Source organism: Urocitellus parryii, chromosome 3 (assembly GCF_045843805.1).
Source record: "Urocitellus parryii isolate mUroPar1 chromosome 3, mUroPar1.hap1, whole genome shotgun sequence".
In the NCBI taxonomy this organism is placed as follows: domain Eukaryota; kingdom Metazoa; phylum Chordata; class Mammalia; order Rodentia; family Sciuridae; genus Urocitellus; species Urocitellus parryii.
Window position 1 is genome coordinate 138,276,629 of NC_135533.1, and position 22,921 is coordinate 138,299,549.

Sequence of the window (22,921 nt, forward strand, 5' to 3'; positions counted from 1 at the left end):
AAGAGCCTTCCCTCACCCTGCCTGGCTATAATGACTGCATCCTTCAGGCTGGTCTCGTTAGTAAATGTCTTCTCTTGGGACCACAGAGGAGTGAGGTGGCATGACAATGTCTTGTTATCCTTCTCTCCAGTCTATAATGAATCAATCTGGCATTAATTTGTTAATCATTGGCTAAGTTTATTGGGGGATGGCTTGGTTTCATTATTGCCCTGCAGAGAGATGAATGCAAGACTTTATTACTGTGAAAACACACTTAACATTTTTTAAAAGATGTCACTCTATGCTAATGGCACTTTGCCCTGATTGAAGGAAGCCCTCTGCGGGGCCAAGTTGCTGCTGCCCTTTTGTCTTGTAAAAGCTTCTTCTTCTTTGGAAATACATGGGCTCCTGTCTGGTGTGCTGCTTGCTTATGAAAACTGGGCCCAGATGCCCTGTGGTGCCTGTGATCACGCTCCTGTTCCCTTTCCACGGGGGGGGGGTGGGGGGGGTCCTGGGAAAAGCACCAGACCCCCCCATCCAGGCATCGGAGCCCCTTCCTGCTCCTCAGGCCTTGGCAGACTGGAGGACTTGGCATCTCTCACTGCAGTTTGGCCCTCATTTTTGCATACGACATTTTGGAATGTGGGTTCAGGTTGATCCAGCTGCTATCTGAAAGGACAGTGGCTGGCTGAGCAGCTGAGAACATCTGCTCGAGGTCTAGCTGCCTGGGTTCCAACGGCGGCTGCACTGGCTGTTGTTTTTGTGACAAAGTCCCTTGAGGGCCTCCAACCTCATGATGGAACCTGATCACAAATGGCGGCCCCCTGGGCAAGTTCTGGGATGAACTTGCCCAGGCCCTAGCACCCAGTGTGTACTTGGCTGTGTTCTTGGGGTCCTGGGGGAGGATGCATCTGAGGATCCCAACAATCAGTTGGCATCTGGGCCTTTGGAACAGGGCTGGCGGTGAGTCAGGGCCCCGTCTTCGCGTTTTCCATCTTGGCAGTGGTGACTTAGTTGATAACTTGGTCACATTATCTTCCTTCTCCTGAGGACAAAAGTTTGGAAACATTCTAATGTGGCCTTGGAAGGTAGGGAGAAAATTCCAAGATGTGTCAAGTTATTGTCTGTCAGTGACCTTGAACGTGTGAGAGGACAGAGAAGGGCAGAGGCACAAAGCCCGCTGTGTGAGGCCTAGCAGGTTTCTCCCCCGGCCACTGGACCTCAGTGTATCAGTCAGTGCAGGGGGTGGGGGTTGGTGCCTCTGGGGTCAGGTGTTCGACAGGCCTGGGGCATCTGACCTTCCCGGAGTGGGCATCTGAAATAGGATTTGGTCAGTCAACCTGGGACAAAAGGATCTGTGGTGCTACCTGATAATTTAAAGGTGGGGTTGAAGAGTGTGGCATCAGGTCGGGGGGTCTCTGCTCCTAAGGTGCCGAAGCCCCTGGCCCACCCTGCTCAGGACTTTGAGGCTCTGATTCATGGATTTACACCCATCCCTGCCTCCATGTTGATGAGGGTTTGGGGTCAGTGCAGTTGACCTGTGGAGAGTGGGGAGGGATGAAGTGGGGTGCAGAGATCTCGAACACCCTGGTAGGCTTTGGGCTTCCTTCTTGATAGTGACCCATTTGGGGAGCCCGGCCATTGTTTTGTGGTTCAGGATGCCTGGCTCTTCTGTGTCTTTTCTCAAGCTACCAAATGGGGACATCTGAAACGGTGGACACAAGGACATCCCAGAATTATTATTATTATTTTTTGTATTTTATTTAGAGTTGGGATCTCGAGGAGTTGCTGAGGCTGGCTTTGAAAGCATGATCCTCCTGCCTCAGCCTCCTGAGTCACTGGGATGACAGGTGTGTGCCACCATGCAGGAGAGGACCAGGAAAATCAAACTAAGAGCCCCCGTAGGATTTAGCAGAGGATGGGGAACAGGAAGTGCTTCTGCCTGCTCCACGAAATGACCTTCCTGACAATCTTCCCAGAGAGGGAGTGTCTGGCTTAGGGTCTTGGGAAAGGGAATGTTGGATCCACCAAGGAGAAGTGGTCCTTCCGGCCAGCAGGCGGGGAGACTCTTGCCCAAGGGATTGATTGGTTTGGGTTTAGAGCAGAGATGGGTGCTCAGGAGGAGCTGAGACCTCTGTGTTGGGCTTTTGAAATGACCTTGACAGTCACAGGAAGTGGGGTTGTTACTTTTGCCTATAAGAGTGATACCAGGGCTGGGAATGTGGCTCAAGCAGTAGTGCGCTCGCCTGGCATGCATGTGGCCTGGGTTCGATCCTCAGCACCACATACAAACAAAGATGTTGTGTCCACTGAGAACTGAAAAATAAATATTAAAATTTTCTCTCTCTCTCTCTCTCTTTAAAAAAAAAAGAGTGATACCAAAATCATCTTTGTAAATTTTCCCGAGGATCTTATCCCATGTAGAACTGCAGGTACGTCCCTGGTGAGCAGAGACTGTATGATATATTCTTTTTATCTTACTTAAAATTTTTTTTATTGGTCCACCATAATTATTCGTAACAGTGGGAATCTTTGTTATATATTCATATACACATAATATTCTTAGGTTGTTTTCAAATAAAAATGCTGGTTCTGAAGAGTAAATAGCTGGACTCTGCTGTTACCAAGGGAACCCAGGAGACAGAGGTTGACCTCTGTGGGACCCCTGATGAGCCAACCTGTCGTCAGGGTGGGGAAGAAGAGAAAGGGATCCCCATGTCAAGGATGGCAGTGGAGGACAGGAAGCAGCGGGTAGATGGTTCCTGAGGACCATCCGCCAAGCTTTTTCTGTAGAGGACCACCCAGTAAAACTTTTAGGCCTCATGGGCAAAATTAAAGGTACATGTAAGAGACAAAACAGATTTTTTTTTTTTTCTGACAAGACTCAAAACACAGTAACAGTACTTTTTTACCCCCCTCTTTTGTGGTATGAGGGATTGAGCGCAGGGACCCTCTATCACTTCTCCTTATCCTCACCCTTTTAATTTTTTACTTAGATAGGGCCTCACTAAGTTACTCAGGGTATCAGCAAATTGCAGAGGCTGGTCTTGAACTTGTGATCCTTTTGCTTCAGCCTCCCGAGGTGCTGGGATTACAGTCATGAGCAACAGTACCCAACTATTTTTTTTTTTTTTTTTACAAGGAATTGAACCCAGGAGCACTTAACCACTCAGCCACATCCCCAGCCCTTTTTAAAAAATTTTTATTTAGAGACAGGGTCTCACTGAGTTACTTAGCACCTCGCTAAGTTGCTGAGGGTGGCTTTGAACTCACCGTCCTCCTGCCTCAGCCTCCCAAGCCACTGGGATTTGGGTGTGCTTCATCGTGCCTGGCCCGTACCCAACTTTTTAATTGAAATGTTTAAATAGTTTTCTCATTAGATTGATTGCAAGTGTTCATCAGTAAAAAGTACTCTTAACTCAGAGGCCATATGAAAACGGGGCGGGGGGGGGGCTATCATTTTCTGACCCTGTTCTAGAATCAATCTATTGCTGGCTGTTAACCAGACTCTGCTTATGTTATCTTACTAAACTCTTCAACAATCCAAGGAATTATTAGTGTTTTTTTCATTTTACAGGGAGGACAGGAAAGTGAGAATGAGGGGGATGGGCTTGTCCAAATTGTCCATCTCTAAGTATCGGCAAGACTCCTGCCCAGTCAGTGTGAATTCAGAGCACAAGCTCGTAGTCACTAGGCAAAGGCACCCACGGGAGGGTGAGCTGAGACCTGCCCGCGATGGTGACCACGGCCTTTACAAGATGTTGGACCTCTGTAACTACTCCTGATTTTTATTTATTTGCCTTTTTATTTTCGTTTCCTTCCCCATCTATCTTTCTGAATGATGGCTACCGTGACTCTGTAAGCAAAAAGGGTTGGTGGTTGCTGTTTAGGGATTTTCAGGTGCAGCCAGAGGAGGCGGGAAGGAAGTTGGTTTGGGTTAAGCATCTCTAGTCTGAAAATCTGCAATAGAAAATTCTCTAAAATCAGGAACTTGCTGGGCTTGGTGGCACTCGCCTGTAATTCCAGCAGTTTGGGAGGCTGAGGCAGGAGGATTGTGAGTTCAAAGCCAGCCTCAGCAAAAGTGAGGTGTTAAGCAGCTCAGTGAGACCCTGTCTCTAAATAAAATACAAAATAGGGCTGGGGGTGGGGCTCAGTGGTTGAGTGCCCCTGAGTTCAATCTCTGGTACAAAAAAGAAGAAAAAGTCTGAAACTTTGAGCATGACGTGACACTCCCAAAGTTTCAGAGTTTTAGATAGGAGATGCTACACCAATCAAGCCTGTGCCAATATTCCAAACTCTGGAAAAACCCCCAAATCTGAAATACTTCTGGTCCCGAGCATTTTGAATAGGAGATCCTTAGCCCATACCCCCTCCTGTGTATTAAGGGAGGGCAGAGGAAAGTCCCCAGGGAATCGGGAGGGTGCTGTCAGCCTCATTCAAGAAAGCAGACTTGCCTAAGGGCTTGATAGGTGAGCCGTGCTCTGGGAACACTCCATGATTCAGAGGCCCTTTCGGTTCTTTTTTGATTTTTTTTTTTTAAATCCTTCTCATTCACTGTAACCAACTCCATTTCTTGTTGAGAACTGTGCAGGTCCAAGGTCCCTCCCAGCTGGTTTCTGGGGGTCCACACTATCCATTGTTAAGCCACTGGGGCCCCCAGACCACCATTTGGAAGACCTCAACGATAAGTCTGAGTCACATTACCTCTGCTGGCCTAGGCGTTGGCCACTGTGCTCAGAGGTGCCCTGTGCTTATCTGGATGCCTGCCAGCCTCAGGCACACCCTGGGACCTGCTGGTCCACATACCTAACCAACTAGCCACGTCCCTAACCACCCACCAGTAACTGGGGAGGAGGCACCTGAGCGCCTCTGGCTCAGTACAATCCTGTCCCCAGACCCTCTGTGGGAAGTGAATGACTCTAGCAGGTCCCCTGCAGCGTTTGGAGCCAGCCCCTGTTTTGTTTTGCTTGGTCTGGTTCTGGGGATTGAACCCAGAGGCACTTTACCACCCATCCACATCCCCAGCCTTTTTTTTTCTTTTTCTTTGGAAAATTTTTTTAGTTGTAGATGGACACAATACCTTGATTTATTTGTTTATTTTTATGTGGTGCCGGGGATTGAACCCAGTGACTCACAGCGTGCTAGGCAAGTGCTCTACCACTGAGTCACCACCCCAGCCCTATTTTCATTTTGAGACAGGGTCTCGCTAAGCTGCTTAGGGCCTCAGTAAGTTGCTGAGGCTGGCCTCCAACTTGCCATCCTCCTGCCTCAGTCTCCCAAGTGGCTGGGATTACAGGCGTGTGCCATTGCGCCCAGCCAGCCCCAACCTGACAAGCATATTGTCAAGAGTGCTGTCCTTGCAGACCCACTATTTCTATAGTCACACAGTGGCCTCAGGGAAACAGGATGTGCTAAAGTAGGCGCTTGCTCTGAGGGGCTCTCTCCGTGGGAAAACCTCCCACAAGTTTCTCACTGGCCTAGTTCTGCTCAGAATTCTACAACCGTAGATTTATTCCTTGGGCAAGTTGCCCTTTCTGGAATGTTCTTTTTAAAAGATACTGTCTCTGGGAGAGGGAGCACATGATGTTATTTTGGTAGGAGCAACTGTTACAGATACCATCTTTTAAAAAATTTTCTAATTGACAAATAATTCTAGGTCTCTGCAGATGAACCACCTCCGTCTCCCTCTTCCCCTCCTTCTTCTTTTTTCCTTTTCATGCCGGGGATGGAACCCTGGGCCTCCCACATGCTGGGCATTTGCTCCACCATGGGGCTACCCTCCAGGATGGCAGACCTTCTTTCCATCAAAGGGTCCATCTTAGGTGCCCTGGGCATGGCAGCAGGCAGCATTTCCAGGGAAAAGAAAGAGATTCAGAAACGTGAGGGGGACCCCGACGAGACCTGGCAGTTTATCCAGTGCTCCCCACGGGCCACTCTCTTCTGCGTCCTCCACCATGCTCGCTCACTCAACAGGCACAACGCTGTGGCATCAATATCGCCATCACCCCCTTTTACCGATGGGGAAACGGAGGCTGAGAGAGGGCAAGTCGTTGGCCCAAAGCCACACAGCTAGTGAGTGAGGTTTCAAGTTAGGCTTGGAACCAACGTTGCTTTCTTTTCCGTGTGGTACTGTGCAAGGAGTCCCCAAGGCCACCCCCCAGGAGAACTCATAGAACTCAGTGTGTAGAATGACTTGTCACAGTGGAAGAATACAGAGCGGCATTAGGAGAGGGGGAAGCATGTGACATGAAAACCAGGCAAGAGCTTCCACCCGTCTCCTAACAGAGTGGTGCAGGATACTCTTTGATCCTGTAGTGGTGACATGCGTCAGATGCCCACCAGATGATCTCCCTGGAGCCCCAGGGCCCAGGGATTTTTTAGTGGGGGCTGGTCTGCCTACACTGCACCCAAATCCCAGAGTCCCAGAGGGAGACCAGGTGTTCAGCAGAGCCCCGTTGTACTGTGGAAGCTGAGCTCAGGGATGGGTGGGTCCCTGGGACCTTCCCACATCCAGCTTCCCAACACAGCCAGGCCAGCCCAGCCAACAGTGTGGCAGGGAGCAGCCAGGCTTTGTGTGTGAATCTTTTCTGCACAGCTATCCTTCCCACGTGCTATGATATTTTTTTTTTAAGGGATACAATTTATATTTTTCTTCTTTGTCTAAGGGCTTATTCTGCCAATAACTCTCACAGTCATCCAGGATTAATGAGGGTGTCATTTGCTATAGTGTCAATATTCGGTAGACACTGGCTTCTCCTTGGCGCTGTGGCACACACCTGTAATCCCAGCTCCTCAGGAGGCTGGAGCAGGAGGATTGCAAGTTCAAAGCCAGCCTAGGCAATTTAGCACGACCCCAACTCAAGGAAAACACCTGGAATCTAGTAGAGGATCACTTCTGTGTCTGTTAGAGCCCGCTAGGAGCTCAACCGCATGCTCAGTGATGCTTGCCTTCCTTGTCCTCCTGTCACCCCAGGTGGCCCCTATCAGATCAAGGTCAACATCTCTGCTGCCGGCATCCTCCCCAACGGCACCCTCTACACTGCCAAGGGCTCCCAGGTGGACTTCAGCTGCAGCAGCGGCTCCCAGCCGCCGCCCGAGGTGGAGTGGTCCTTCAGCACCCCTGTCAGGTCGGAGTCCTTGGGAACAAACCTGACGGTCAACTGCTTCACGCTCTTGCTGATGTCACAAAACCTCCAAGGGAACTACACCTGTGTGGCCAAGAACCTGCTCAGCGGGAGACAGCAAGAGGTGACCACGGAGCTCCTGGTCTACTGTGCGTAAGAGTCCCCACCCTCTGTGACAGCATCTCGTGCCTCCTCCTTTTCTCTGTGGAGCGTTCCTCGCCTGCTGGGTGGGTCCTGATGGTCTCTGTGGGTCCCTCAATACACACCTGCGCCGTTGGGGCTGCTGCTGTCACATGGGGAGACACCCCTTCTGGATACTTGCCCCTAACCAGGGATGCAGGAGAGTCCCTGCGAGCCACAGAGGGGACAGTGCTGAGCTGTGGGCAATCTTTCTTCTTTTTTAACAGTGCATTTTAAAATGTACGACACATTGGCACTTAATACATTCCCAGTGTTCTGCAGCCATCCGCCTAGTTTGGTGTCAGCTCCCCATCACTGTGACGAATTCCTGGGATAAGCAACTTATGAAGAGGGAAGGTTGATTTTTGGAGGTGTCGATCCATGGCCAATGGGCCCCTGTTGTTTGGGCCTGGGGAGGTGCAGTCCATCATGGTGGGAGCCATGGTGGGAGGACTCTATTTCCTGGCAGCAGGAAGGGGAAGGGCCTGAAGCCTCCCACTAGGTGCCACCTCTTAAAGTGTCCCCTGCCTCCCAGTAGCACCCAGGCTCCCTGTTAGGAACCAGCAGTTGGGAGTCTTCATTTTGGAGATGGGGATCCACCAACCCAACACTCCTATACACAAATATCATGGATGCAAACCACTGCAGAGATACTGGGGACACTCATAACCCGTGCCAATGAAGGGGAATGTCGGGACAGAAAATGAGGGACTTTTTATCTTTTATCTTTGTGGTGCTGGGGATTGAACCCAGGGCCTTGTGCATGCGAGGCAAGCACTTTGTCAACTGAGCTACATCCCCAGCTCCTATCCAGAGCTTTTAGAGGTCTCCATGTTCTCTGTTATTAATGACATTTATACTATATAAAGTTTATAGGAGGGCTGGGGATGTGGCTCAAGCGGTAGCGCGCTCGCCTGGCATGCATGCGGCCCGGGTTGGATCCTCAGCACCACATACAAACAAAGATGTTGTGTCTGCCGATAACTAAAAAAATAAATATTAAAATTCTCTCTCTCTCTCTCTCTCTCTCTCTCTCTCTCTCTCTTTAAAAAAATAAATAAAGATCATTGTTTAAAATAAATAAATAAATAAATAAAGTTTATAGGAATCACAGGTGAGCATAAAGAAGAAAATAATCATTCAAAGTTTTATTTTGGTACATTTCCAATAATTTTTCTTGTAGATGTTACATGTCTATTAATATAAGAATATAAAAATCTATATTTCTTATTTCTTATTTATGTTGCTAACAGGGATTGAACTCAAGCCATTTCCCAGGGTCTCACTGAGTTGCTTAATGCCTTGATAAATTGCTGAGGCTGGCTTTGAACTTGCAATCCTCCTGCCTCTGCTTTTTGATCCTCAGGGATTACAGCATGTACCACCACGCCTGGTCCTCTTATTTATTTTTTTTGACTGAGGATTGAACCCAGGGTGCTTTACCCCTGACCTACATCCTCCATCCTATCTTTTTTTAAATTTAAAGACAGTTTTGCTAAGTTGCCAAGGACTGCTGGCCTCAAACTTGTGATCCTCCTGCCTTGGCCTCCTGGGTAGTGGGCACCATTATGCTCAGCTTCAAATTTTTTTTCTGTTTATTTATATAACAAAATCTACAACAATGCATAACAAATATACATATTGACTCTATATAATAATTCATAAATCTCCACCAGCGACTCCATGTCCTTCATTTTCCCTTGGCCAGAGGCAACCACTGTCAGTGCCTAGGACCAGCTCATCCAGGAGAACTTTGAGATCATGGACATGCTCTGCTTGTGGCTCAGCTCTTTGTCACCTGTGGTTAATTGTAATACACATTGTAATTTTGTGTAATTAATTTACATTTAAATAGCCATACATGGCTGGAGAGAAATGCAAAGATGAATGAGACCCAGGTCCTCAAAGATTTAATACAGGCACCAATTCGTGCTTGGTGCTATTTCAGGGTAGACTCACTGGAGTTGGTGCTTCTTGAGGCCCTGGCTTTGGAGCTCCTAGTGCCTGCCCCACAGCTACTGCCATTCAGCCCTCGATCCCTTGTGTTTTGCAGGGCCCCCTCCGTCAGCTCCTCAGTGCTCGGCAGAGATGCTGTCAGGATCGTTGGCACTGAATCTCACCTGCCACTGGGAAGGGGGATACCCTAACCCTAACTTCCTGTGGACAGAAGAGCCAGGAGGGGCCATCGTGGGGGAGTCAGAGCTGGGGATGGAGCTGCTGAACCTGTCCCAGCTGTCAGATGGCAAGAAGTTCAAGTGTGTTGGGAGCCACATAATGGGTCCAGAGTCCGGAGCCAGCTGTGTGGTACAGATCCGTGAGTCTGGCTTGCTGTGTCTGGGGCTGGCCTTCACCCGCCTTCCTTTCTTCTGAGAGAATCCTTTGGAAGTAGTTCTGGGAAAGAAATCCCAGTGGGTCAGAGTGAATGGATTCCTTCCCTTTCTTCTCTCCTTGCACTTTATGCTTCCTTCCTTCCAAACTCTAGAGATGCCTGGTTAAGACTCTTGGTTCTAGTTGAAGCTGTTTTTCACTAGACGGATTTTATTGAGCCCCTGCTGATATAGCCATAGTTACTACTCGCTGAAGATGGAGAGTTTGAAGGAGACAGTCAAGGCTCATTAGTTCTCTCTTATGTAACAAGTTACCCCCAAATTTAGTGGCTTAAGACAATAATGTCCATTTGTCATCTTGTGACTTCTGTGGGTCAGTGATAGGGTTGTTTATCTCATCTCCATAATGGCGAGGTCTCAGCTAGAAGCTGGAAGGTTAGGGAGCTGAAATCATGAGACAGATGCACTTATAGTTTTTTTTTTTTATTCACAGGCCTAGCAAGTTGTATCCTCTCCATGTGGGACTCTCCTCAAGGATGCTTGAGTGCCTCCCAACATGGCGGCCACTTTCCCCAGAGCCAGTGATCCAAAAAGCTTCCTTGTTTACCAGGTTGCCCTAGGAGATGCACGGCAGCCCTTCTGAAACAGTGTATTTATGAGAAAAGCTCACTAAGTCAAGCCCACATTTAAGAGGAGTGGAGAGATTTATTAGGCTTCACTTTTGGAAGGGAAGAGTGTCAGAATTTCTGGAACCTGTTTTAAAACCAAAACCATTCTTCTTAGAGTTTAAATCCTGGGAGGGATAGGGACGAAAGGAAGTCGGGAAGTGCAAAGCAAGTGGGAGAGGTCTCAGATAGAGACACTTATGGAAATAAAATGGTATGTGCAGAGAGCCCTATGTAAGAAGGGCCACTTTCCCTTGGTCAGCAGGGAGGTCTCTTGAGGTGGAGTCATTTCAGCTGAGAGGACTAGTAAGTGGTTGAAAGGTAACACCTCAGTGAACATGGCACAGCATAGCTCCCAAGATGAGGAAAAGTGATGTTTTAGGGGTTCCTGAGGCTCAGATCGACCTCTCTCTCCCAGGGCAAACACTCTACCCCTGAGCTACACTCCCAGCCCTGTTTTACTTCTTAAGAAATGGGGTCTTTCTGTGGTTTCCCAGGTTGGCTCAGCTTCTGGTCTCAAGCAGTCCTCCTGAGACTGCTGAGTAGCTGGGACTATAGGTGCGTGTCTTTGTGCCCAGTTTTAGTGGCAGAGATCTATGCACTGAAGACTCCAGCTTGCCTTGGGATAAGCCACTGCCTTGGCCAGCCCGGGTGTGAAGACCCCAGTATTTCTTCCACGTCTTGGGGATCTCTGAGGACCCCCACTCCTTCCTCCCCACCTGCCTCGCCCACAGCATCCTCCTCTTGGGGTGGGTGGGTAGGCAGCTCAGATTTCAGAGGCATGAATACTCCACTTGGCAGAAGTATAGTCAGGTACATGACCTGTGGGGGGGGGGCTATAGGGAGGGGTCACCAGGGCATGGTTTAAGGATAAGGGAGCCATTTTTGAGATTTTGGTTTGGGGGCCCTGAAATAGACAGTATTGCTGAGACTTGTCACTGTTGCTGGCTTTATGACCCTGAAGGAGATCTGGGGAAACCACAGAGAGGGGAGATGGGATTCAGAAGCCTGACTGCGGATCCAAGGAGGAGAGCTCACAGGGGAGTGTCCCAAGCAGACCCAGCTGGGGATTTCCTTCTGTCGACCTGACCTTGAGAGGGAGGCATTGAGGCCATCCCAGCCGCCCTGGCCCTTTCCCTCTTCTTCTTCCCTTCTCCCCAGGAAGCAGCTGTGGAACCCTGGACTCTTCTTGGGAGCAGCTGCTGAGGGGAGCTTGCCTTCCCGCTCCATGGCAGGAGGCCAGAGGGCTACTCTGGCCTTCAGATACCGGGAGTTTGGACTTAATAAATTCCCTCCCCGGGAATCTGCTACCTCCCCCGGAGGTGTGCATTTTGAGGACAAGCTTCTTGTTCAGAGAACACAAAGGGGTCACTGTCACAGCCCTCCTAGCTCCCCAAATTGGACCCAAAGCCACAAGACTGATGTGTTCTAAGTTCTTTAGGGCAGATGTCTGTGTCCTGACCTCTAAAACCTATGAATGTTGTCTTACATTGCAAAACGGACTTTGCTGATGTGGTTAAGGGTGTGGGTGGTGTCATTCTGGATTATCCAGATGGGCCCAAAATAACATCCAGGGTCCTTATGAGAGGGAGGCCGGAGGTGAGAGTCGGTAGTAGGTGATGTGATCCCAGAAGCAAGAGCTTGGTGCAAGTCAAGGAAGGGGCCACGAGCCGAGGAGTGTGGGCACAGCCCCGAGAAAGTAAAAAAAAGCAAGGAAACCAATCTCAGAGCTTCCAGAAAGGACCAGCCCTGCCAACACCTTGATCTTATCCCCATGAGATAATTTCAGACTTCTGACCTCCAGAACTCAGGAGATTCATTTGTTTTAAGCCACTAAGTTAGTAGCAATATGTCACATCCACAACAGGAAACAAATACAGGTGCCCCTTCTCTTGAACAGCCTCACGTGTCCATGTTGGGTAGTTATTTTGCAGAGACGCCCACAGTGTAGAAATAAGATTATACGAGGCCTACAAGGCTTGGGTTCCAGGCTCACCCAGAGTCACCAGCTTCTGTTCTGCCTAAAAGCTTTCCAGGTTTTAGCACCCAAACCCCCATATTCCAGGAACCTTCCCAGTCCTGAGCAAACCGGGACAGTTGGTTGCTCTTATATCTCAGCTACATCTCTTATTTCATCATGTGACTTTGAGCTTAGCTCTGGCTGGGCCTGGGTTTCCTTATCTGCAGATTGTACGGGAGTGAGTTGGGTAATATCCGTCACAGCTCCTGGTGATTCCTCAGTGAATGTCGGCTGGTCCTATTCTGTCAGACCAGGTGTGATGCCCACCTCCTGGAGACGCCTCATCAGGAGGAAATCATAGGAATGATTCAATCGAAGGAACTCAGGCCATGGCTTGAGTGTCCTTAAACATTTCTCTTTCTCTACCTTCTTCTGGTCACCAGGGGGTCCCTCCGTTTTCTCTGAGCCCATGAAAACTTGCTTTCTGGGGGGCAATGTGACGCTCACCTGCCAGGTGACTGGCGCCTACCCCTTTGCCAAGATCCAGTGGCTGAGGAACCTCACGCAGCCCGAAGTGGTCATCCAGCCCGACAGCCACTACCTCATTGCCCAGAGCGGCCAGAGCTCTTCCCTCACTGTGCGCAACTGCTCCCAGGACCTGGACGAGGGCTACTACGTGTGCCGGGCTGAGAACCCTGTGGGGGTGCGCGAGGTGGACATCTGGCTGAGCGTGAAAGGTGAGTAATGGGACTGACCCCCGGGGAAGAGGGTGGAGAGCCTGAGAGCAAGCCGCACCAGCACGAGGACAGCCTGGGACCCCCCTGAACATGGCCCTGCTGACTGGGAGACAGCATACCTCCTGCCTGTGGCTTTGCAAGGGGGCTGGGGGAAATGACTGTCCAGGAACATTCGCTTGGGCAGCAAAATTATATCATCTCTCGCAACACCACAGGACGTGGGTGCCCAGTGTCTGTCAGTCAGGAAGCAGGACAGCCAAATGAACAGCTGAGAGGCGACTGTCCCACTTAAGGTACAAGGGCAGTGTCGAGACTGATGAAGTCACCTGTAAGGTCATGGGACTGGATTCAGAAGCGATGGGACCAAAAACACACCAAAACTTGAATTTCAGAAAAACAAGGAATATTTTTAAAGTATACATCTGTAAACATCGCCTAGAACATACTTGTGCTAAAAAGTACTTTTTTCATCTGAAATCCAAATTTCACAGGGCATCCTGGATTTTATCTGCAACCCCACTTTAAAGCCCCTTCCCAATCTTATTTTTATTATTTTTTATTTTTTGAGAGAGAGAGAGAGAGAGAGGGAGAGAATTTTTTAATATTAATTTTTTAGTTTTCGGTGGATACAACATCTTTATTTTTCTTTATTTTATTTTTATGTGGTGCTGAGGATTGAACCCAGCGCCCCGCGCATGGCAGGCGAGCATGCTACCGCTTGAGCCACATCCCCAGGCCCCCCCAATCTTATTTAAAAGACAAAGCAAACAACAACAACAAAAAGCCACTTTACTACCTTAGATACCTGTGTTAGTTAGCCTTGTGTTGCTGTGGCAAAATACCTGAGATACACAACTTGAGAGTACGAAGGATTTATTTTGGCTAATGGTTTTGGTCCATGATCATTTGGCCTCATCATTTTGGGGAGACATTTAAGATCCAAACCGTATCGGTACACATTTCCAAATATTTTTGTTTTGAGTTTCAAAAAAATGGTTGTTATGGCTACATACCTTATAAAACTATGGAGCTACTAAAAAGACCAGTGGTTGCTAAGGGTTGGTGAAGGAGGGGGTTGGATGGACACAGAGCATTTTAGGTTAGTGGGAATCTTTATGATAAATAAGGATGGACACTTCTATTATGCATCTATCCAAACCCATAGAATGTAGAACACCAAGAGGGAGCCCCAGTGTAAACCACGGTGTCTTGGTGTAGGTTCATCAGTTGTGAAAAAGTACTGCTCTAGTTGGGGTGGTACTGATAGTGCGGGGTGGGGGGGTTGTTTGTGGAGGGATGGGATGTGTGGGAATTCTCTCTGCTTTCTGTTCATCTTGCTATGAACCTAAAACTGCTCCAATATTTTCTTTAAAGAAAAGGTTCTCCTGTCCCCCCCCCCCTCTCTCTCTCTATATATATATATATATATACACACATACACATACACATACATATTTCTTTCTATTTTTTTTGCGACTTGCTTTTTTCCCCTCCCCCTCTTGTTTCTAGGATTTATTCATGCTGATGGTTGTAATCATACTTCATTCTTTTTTACCACTGTATAGTGTTCCATTGTGTCATTATTCCACACTGTCATTCATTTTTTGGTTTTTGTTGTCGTTCTTGTTATGATAGTTTTTCCTGTGAATGTCTTTTACTTAGTTCATATACATGTATACGAGGTACCCAGGCAGATATTTCTCTAGGACATGTAAAGGGTTTATAGGGTACATGCACTTTTATATTTATGAGATAATGCCCAATTATTTTCCAAAGTGGTTGTTCCAGTTTCCGTTCCCTCTAGCAGTTTATAAGAGCATTGACTTGTTCTGCGTTTTACCAGCAGATTTGTGATTTTTGCCCAGCTAGTATGTGAAAAATGGGACCCCGTTGTGGTTCTCACTTGAATTTTCCTGATTACTAAGAAAGTTTTGAGCCTTATGTGTATTAGCTATTTGTGTTTCTTCTGGTAAGGAGATTTGTGTGTCTTGACATTGTTTTCTTACAGATGTAGGAGTTCTTTAGAAATTTCTCTTACTGATTCCTTGTTAGTTTTACATGTTACAGACATCTCCTTTTAGTTTGTTGTCTCTTCCATTTTATGATTTCCTTTGATTAACAGAATGTCCTCACTTTAATGTAGTTGACTTTATGAAACTTTTCGAATATCATTAGCAATTTTTATGTCTTAAGAATTGACATATTCTTAAAGATATCCTTCCCTATCCCAGAGTCATAAAGACATTCCCCTGTATTCTCTGCTAAGAGTTGTAACATTCTGCCTTTCACAGTTAAATCTCTAGTGACCATGGAATTGATTTTCGGGAATGGTGTGAGGTAGGTAGGGATCACGTTTCTTTCTTTGTTTTTTCCCCCCCGCTCCCAGTTATCCAAATGGATAACCATTTGTTCTAAAACCCATTTCTTGAACCGTGATTCCTCTGCTCACTGTTCTGTTATGCATCCAGTGTCTCTGTATGAGCGGGCAGATGCCTAGACTCTCCAGGCTGTTCCATTGATCACTGTGTTTACCACGGCACTGATAATGCACACCCTCACCATGTCTTGAACACAGCCTTGATGTCTGGTTGGCACAGAGATTTTAACTTCCTAGCATTCTTTCATATCATGTGCTTCGTTTGATTCCCACAAACTCTGAGGTTGGGAGATGAGGTATTCTGATCATATCACAGAGAGGTCATGTGCTTTGCTCAAGGTCATGAAAACAGGTAAGATGAGAGCTGGACTTTGGCAGAGAAGGGGAGGTGTTCTTCCCTAGTTGCACACGTATCAAGCTGAAGAGTCAGTAGTGTGCTTTGTCTTTACAGAGCCTCTGAACATCGGGGGCATTGTGGGAACCATCGTCAGCCTCCTCCTGCTGGGACTGGCCATTGTCTCAGGGCTCATGTTGTATTATAGCCCCATGTTCTGCTGGAAAGGTAAGGACTTCTTGGGTCTCTTTGCTTCTCTCTCTCTCTCTCTCTCTCTCTCTCTCTCTCTTTTCCCTCCGTACCAGGGATTGAACTCAAGGGCACCCGACCACTGAGCCACACCCCAACCCTAGTTTGTATTTTGTTAGAGACAGGGTCTCACTGAGTTGCTTAGTACCTTGCTGTTGCTGAGGCTGGCTTTGAACTCGTGATCCTCCTGCCTCAGCCTCCCTGGTGGCTGGTATTACAGGTGTGCACCTCCACACCTTGCCTTTCAGGCTTCTTAAATAGGTGCGGGTTGGGGAAGGAGGCCCTGTGATACTTCGACCCTCCTGAAGTCCCATTGTACAGAAATCTTCATTGGGTCAAGATGCACAGTAATGAGGCACCTAAGTTCCATCCTTCAACACCCTGTCGCCTCTCGTGTTGAGTCAACTTCTCATTTGTTTATCTCCCCACCCCTGGTTTATCTTTTGTAAATGTTAGTTTGTTTAGGAAATTCTGTGAGGCTGCACTGCTGTTACTGGATATTAATTTCTTTTCCCTTTCTCTCTGCAGCAGGAAGCACTTTCAGGTGAGTATTTCTTATATCTTTATGCTGTTTGCTCCCTTTCATAAAGTCAATAGTGGCAGTTCCCATGGAGGAGCCACCGTGTGCCTGACACTGGACTCGAGCTTCAGGAGGCATTACCATAAACCCTCTTGTGACCTCTTGGGGGGGGTGGTGGCATTTCCACTTTCCTGAGAAGGAGACAGAGGCTCGGGGAAGTGATTCCTCCAGGAGGCACATGGCAGTGTCTGCCTTCTGATCCAGGTCCCGTCATGCCCAGCGTCAGTGCACTTTTACGAAGCCAGACCTCAGGGCTGGGCCCACCACAGGCCTGTCATGGGAACATGAAGACAGTGTGCACAAATTAGGGGACAAGACACGGGATGATGTCATGAATCCTGTCATTCGTGCATTTGTTTTATTTAGTTTTCTGAAAAGAAACAAAAGGAAGCATAAGATAGTCTTACAGAATGTTCTGGGAGATGAGTTGGAGCATTCCCAGAAGCCTCTTCCCCAGAGGAAACCCTGACAGGGGAAATGTCTCCAAATGGAACATGTGTGTTGAGGTCTTGGATAGAGCAAAGAACTTGACTCTTCTCTAGGATGTATGGACAATTAATACCTCTTTGATGATGGATATTATTGTTCTGGAACCATCTTTTGGGGAAACCATTTCCTTTACTGTCCTGCACTTGAGGGCCATTGTCCCAGTGAATCTCTCATTCCCAGGCTTGTTCTTCACAAGAGGTAGCACTGGGACATTGTGGGAAAGGCTTTGGAAGTAGTGGACCTGGGTTCAAATTGCATCTGTGCCATTCCCAAGTCCTGGGCCCATAGAAAATTCTTAACCTTCCCTGAGCCTGTTCCACAGAGGAGTTGGGGAGGATGAAACAAGAATATGACACTTCTAGGACTGCGATGGACCCATGGAACTTACTCCTCCTTTCTTAGGAAATGTGCTGTCTGGTTAGGAAGGCAAAGCTGCTAATAAGCAGAGGGCTCTTAAATACTAAGCAACTGGGAGTGAACTCCAAATGCATGTGTAGTGCCAGGCTTTACTGGGGAGTCAAATCAAGGAGGATTTGACCTAGGCCTTGAATACTGAGGAGCAGGAGATCTCACTACGTGGAACTGAAATTAGGGCATTTCAGGAGAGATGGCAGCATTTATGTACATGCTGTGTGGGTAACTGAAATGGTAGTGGCTGGGAGAATGCTGTAGTTGGCTTTTGAATTGCTATGGCCAGAATACCCATCAAGAACAATTTAGAGGACGTAAAGTTCATTGGGAGCTCGTGGTTTCTGAAGTATCTGTTAATAGGTGGCTTACTTCTTTGCTCTGGGCCCCAGATGAGGCAGTACATCATGGGGAAAGGGCCTGCAGAGGAAAACTGCTCGGCTCATAGCAGGGTCAGAAAGTGTGTGTGTGTGGTAGGGAGGCACAGGGAAGATGCTCTCTTCCAGGGCGTGCTCCCTGTGACCCACCTCCTCCAACCATGCCCCACCCGCCTACAGCTACCACCCAGTCATTCAAACTAGGATGCACGGATTAGGCCACGTTTCTCATGATACAATCGTTTTACCTCTGAATATTCCTGCATTAACAGGAGCTTTGCTATGTGTGTGTGTGTGGGGGGGGGGGGACACTTCATATCCAAACTATAACAGACAGCATGGTTACTTGCTTAGGAAGCAGAAACAGAGTAGTAAAGATGCGATCATCTCTAGCAGTCTGTGCCTGCAGCTCTGTGAGGTCAAACCACACCATCATCTGATGACTCAACTGTACTGGGTGCATGAGGACGTTCCCCCCACAGTACTAGGAGTTGCAAAGTGTCTGGTGTTGCCTGTTCATCAAGAAAACTAAGATGCCTTCTTGACTGTTTTTCCTGCTTTGGAAATTAGGGGACAAGACATGGGTGATGTCATGGTATTGGTGGATTCAGAAGAGGAAGAGGAGGAAGAGGAGGATGTGGAAGAGGAAGGGGAGGAGGAGGAAGAGGAGGAGGAGACCAATGAAAGAGAAGAGTTGCCAAAAGAAATGCACAAACATGGCCACATTCACAGAGTGACCGCATTGGTAAATGGGAACTTAGAGCAGATGGGAAACGGACTCCAGGATCTACAAGGTGAGCCCTTTCCTGCTGTGACACGGGGATCTGTGCAGTGAGCACCCCTAGAGACCTCTAAGGAGCAAGCTTGGTTTTTTTAAAGGCTGGGAAATATAGCAAAAATGTAGTCTAGAACCTGAGAACCTAGTGCAGGCTGAACATTCCAGTCCCCAAATCCAAAATGCAAAACTCTCGAGTGCTGCAATGATACCGTAGGTCTGATGGTTCAATGTATACAAATTCTGTTTTGTATACAAAATTATTACAATATAAGATTGCCTTAGACCGTATATAAAAGGAATATATGAAACATAACTTGATTTTGTAATTTTTTTGGGGGGGTACTGGGGATTGAACTCAGGGACGCTCAACCACCAAGCTACATCCTCAGCCTTTTTTTGTATTTTATTTAGAGACAGGGTCTCACTGAGTTACTTACTGCCTCACTAAATTGCTGAGGCTGGCTTTGAACTCATGATCCTCTTGCCTCCAGAGCAGCTGGTATTACAGGTCTGTGCCACCGCGCCTGGCTAGATTTTGTATCTTGGGTTTCATCCTCAAGATACATGCAAATTCCAAAATCTGAAATATGAAACCTTCCTGGTCCTTAGCATTGTAAAGAATACTCAATATGTATTAATGAACACAGAAATCCAGGTGACAAATGCTCATCAATGCCTGCTCTGGGAAAGGCACAATATTGGCATTGTTGGATAGAAAAGAAAGACCCACAGTGTCTCTGTGCAGGGAGCTTTATAAGACCAGTTGGGATAAACAGATGGAAACATATGTGGAAAATTGAAACGGAAGCAAGATTTAACCAGTGCTTTCGAATGGCAGGAGAGGAGCTATCACAGGAAGGATCAGATTAATTGCCTGGTGGCCGATGTTTAAAAATTACAGGACCTCAGAGGAGGGTGAGTGCTCGGAGGGCAGTGTCCATCAGGAGTAGCTTTGTAGAGGAGGTGAAGGTGGCGCAAGTCTTTAAGAACAGTGGAATTGGGGCTGGGGATGTGGCTCAAGCGGTAGCGCATTCGCCTGGCATGCGTGCAGCCTGGGTTCGATCCTCAGCACCACATACAAACAAAGATGTTGTGTCCGCCGAGAACTAAAAAATAAATATTAAAATTCTCTCTCTCTCTTTAAAAAAAAAAAAAGAAGAACAGTGGAATCTCAGTAAAAGAAAGGAGGAAGCGGATTTAGGGGAGGCAGGAACCAGGAGCATGGTGGGTAAAACATTAGGCAGATCTAGAGGACTTTGAATTAAGAGAACAGGAGAATGAATACCCAGCCCATGAATTCCCATTCTGTGGCTCCTCAGAAAAGAAGAAGTCAGGACAGGCATGGAAACAGTCACACTCCAGAGGTTACTCAGTCGGGTCTCTTTTCCCCCCCTGAACAGATGACGTCAGTGAGCAACATAGTGACATCATTCAAGAAGAAGACAGGCCAGTCTAAAGAAGAGGACTGGCCATTGCTGTCTGGAAAGTGTGGGAGGCTCTGCGGAGCTCTTCATTCAGCTTTGACCCCACTCGCGCCCTGCCGGGGAGTTTGCATTAGCAACACCCGGGGTCTCCCAGCAGAGAAGAAAAGCAGACACATAGCTTTCCTTCCATTTTTTTAAAAATTGGTTTAATTTGATGTAAGTTTCCTCAATGATGTAAAAATACTGTGGGAAGGAGTCCTTTGGGAGGTGGGGAGCTGCAGTTGGCATCTGAGGTGCCACTTTTGCTGTCACTCTTGGCTCTGTCTGGGCTGACATACTGTGACAGACAGGGATTTGGAGAGCACACACATGGGGGAAGCACTTGGTCTCAGTGCCCTTGGCCATTCCCCCAGCACAAAAGGGAATACATGGGGTGACAGGGAAACTTCCTGATGGCTGCCCAAGTGAGAAACCAGGCCACGGCAGCTCCCTGAGAAAGGTGATGTGTCTGCTACCGAAGCAAGTCAGAGGGAGGTGTTTGGGTCCTACACTCCTGCGCTTCTGCCTGGGCCTTGACTCTCCCATGCTCCACGTGCTTGGCCATGTCTCTTGACCCCTCACGAGCCTCAGTTTTCCTCATTTGTGAAATGGGTGAAGACATTCCTACAGGAGCCAGGCTTGTGGCGAGGCAATCTGGGGTGTCAAAGTGCCTAGGAGGTGCTCAGTAGATATTAGTTACCTTCTTTGCCTTCCTTAGTGGAAGAAAAAAACTGTTCACTGTCAATTAGGAGTTGCCTCAGACACTTTAGTTCTTTGCAGAATGGTTTCCAAGAGGCCATTGTCAGAGGTCAGGGGGATCCTTTTCCCCCAGGAGGTATGATTCTTTACAAAAGAGGTAGGAACTGATAAGAGGAAGTGCCTTTCATTAGAAACTTACATTTTTACAGAGCTTCACATTAAAAGCCTCCTCCTCAGGGATGGACCTAGGATTAGCTTTCAGCTTTTCTTTCTTCTCTTGCTTTGAAAGGAGGCAAGAGGCAAGAGTATCTGGTGATAAGAACTTGGACAAACCCGTCCACCAGGCCCAGTTTGTCTCCCCACCTCTGTAATGGGAAAACTTGCATCATCTTAATTCTTAAAAATATTAGGAGGATATACTGATCAAAAACACTAAGTTTCAAATGAAAATGACAAGTGATGAGTTTGGGTTGCTAAAGCTTCCAGTAGCTCCTTGGGTGGGTTTTCTTTTCCCCCTAATTCCATCCAAATCCCTTGAAGTCAGGGACCACATAAAGGTGCAATGGATGTGTGCTAAACACAGACTCTGACTTGAATTTGCCCTTGAATTTGTATTCTTTAATGTTGCATATTCTGTTCCAATGGGCAAGACTTCGGGTTAAAAGTGAACTTCTCTTCTCCAGTACCAGAGAGGGAACTGAGACTCCCAAAATGAGAAGCTGGTTTTCTGTAGTAACCTGCAGGTGTGGTTGGGAAAGTCTGTTTTTCTGGAGGAAGAGACTACACTGAGAAAATCACTAGACATGTGCCCTGTTCCCAACTCAGGACACTGGGGAGTCTGGAGCTGGTGACAATTCATATCTCTCAGAAATAGCTGTGAATTATATTTCCACTTGGTTCATTCCTTTGCTGCATAGTAGCTCTTGGACTGGATCACTCTGTAAACTGTTGGTGTCATTTCAGAATGAGATGTTCAGGTTGCTTCTGGACTCAATGGAGATTGACTAGTCTCTCTTTTAGTCTTCCATGACTAAATTTAAGAGTCACTATACAAAGGCATCTCAAAGAAAGAAAAAAAAAAAGACAAAAGTTAGGGGGAGAACCACTAGCTAGGAATGCAATGTTTTGCAATATCACTGGGATGTTTCCCACAACTTCCTTTTGCCCACACACGTAACGATAGGAAATAGTTGAGGGTTTTTCCACTACCAAATGGGAGCTTCAAGGGCTTGGTGCCAAACACTGTGAAGCCCTGACCATCTGAGCTGTGAGTGTTGTCACTTATCCGGACCCTGTGTTCACATATATACTCTGGGTTAGTTAAAGAGCCCAGACACTGAAGTTCTTCACATTTCAAGGATGTATGAAGAATTGGAGCTCTTTTTTCCCTTTTAACATGATCCACACCCAAGTTCACAAGCCTGTCAACAGTAGGTTACAGCCTTTGTGTGGCAAAGTCCAAGCTGGACTTGAAAAAAATGTTATCTGCATGTATTGTTAATTCCAGACCATGAGATACTATTTATCAGAACCAGGAAGGTAAACATTCCAGGGCTGTTACAATTACGTTGCTTTTCCTCAAAAACGGTTGAACACTGGGGAGGGGGCTCTGAAGTCCTGCGGCTTTGATATTAGCTCCATTTCTTACAAGCACATACAAGACCTATAACTGCAGCTGGGAAATACGTGATGGAAAATTTCTATAACCTGTGCACTGAAACCTGGAGAATCATGGTTGCTGGGCAGAATTTATTATGATGCAATAAGTGCCAACATATATTCTCATTATGGGACTGGCTAGAAACTGCTGCAAAGAAAAATAAGCAGATTCCTCTGCATTATTTACTTTTAATATTTGGTGGGTAAAGTTAGGAGAAATTATGAGTTTATGGATTTTTTAAGATTATGGAATAAAGTTATTTTTAAATAAATGTTTCAGCGATTTTTGATTTAGAGCCGACTAGTAAATGTAAAGATTTGATTAAAACCAGTTTGCCAGACTAAAATAAAATTTTTTCCCGGCTGTCCTAATATTGGAAACGATATTGTTCCCGTCACTATTTTTATTCTTTTCCATGATTATACATACAGAATACATCAATATATACATTAGCTGGGTACTGTGGGGGCACCAGAGGTTTAGGCAGGAGGGATCACAAGTTCAAGGCCAGCCTCAGCAACTGAGTGAGACCCTG

The 22,921-nt window shown here is 47.2% G+C and overlaps 1 protein-coding gene across 1 annotated transcript in view; it reads left to right on the plus strand.

Moving 5' to 3' along the window:
* Window positions 1-22,632, plus strand: part of Vsig10 (V-set and immunoglobulin domain containing 10) — a 32,676-nt gene extending 10,044 nt beyond the window's left edge. The window contains exons 3-9 of the mRNA XM_026386166.2: window positions 6,953-7,252; window positions 9,337-9,597; window positions 12,679-12,972; window positions 15,801-15,911; window positions 16,461-16,476; window positions 18,357-18,580; window positions 19,965-22,632. Coding sequence (XP_026241951.2) covers window positions 6,953-7,252; window positions 9,337-9,597; window positions 12,679-12,972; window positions 15,801-15,911; window positions 16,461-16,476; window positions 18,357-18,580; window positions 19,965-20,020 — 1,262 coding nt within the window. The 3' untranslated portion in view covers window positions 20,021-22,632. The remainder of the gene's footprint in view (window positions 1-6,952; window positions 7,253-9,336; window positions 9,598-12,678; window positions 12,973-15,800; window positions 15,912-16,460; window positions 16,477-18,356; window positions 18,581-19,964) is intronic.
* Window positions 22,633-22,921: the final 289 nt, after the last annotated feature.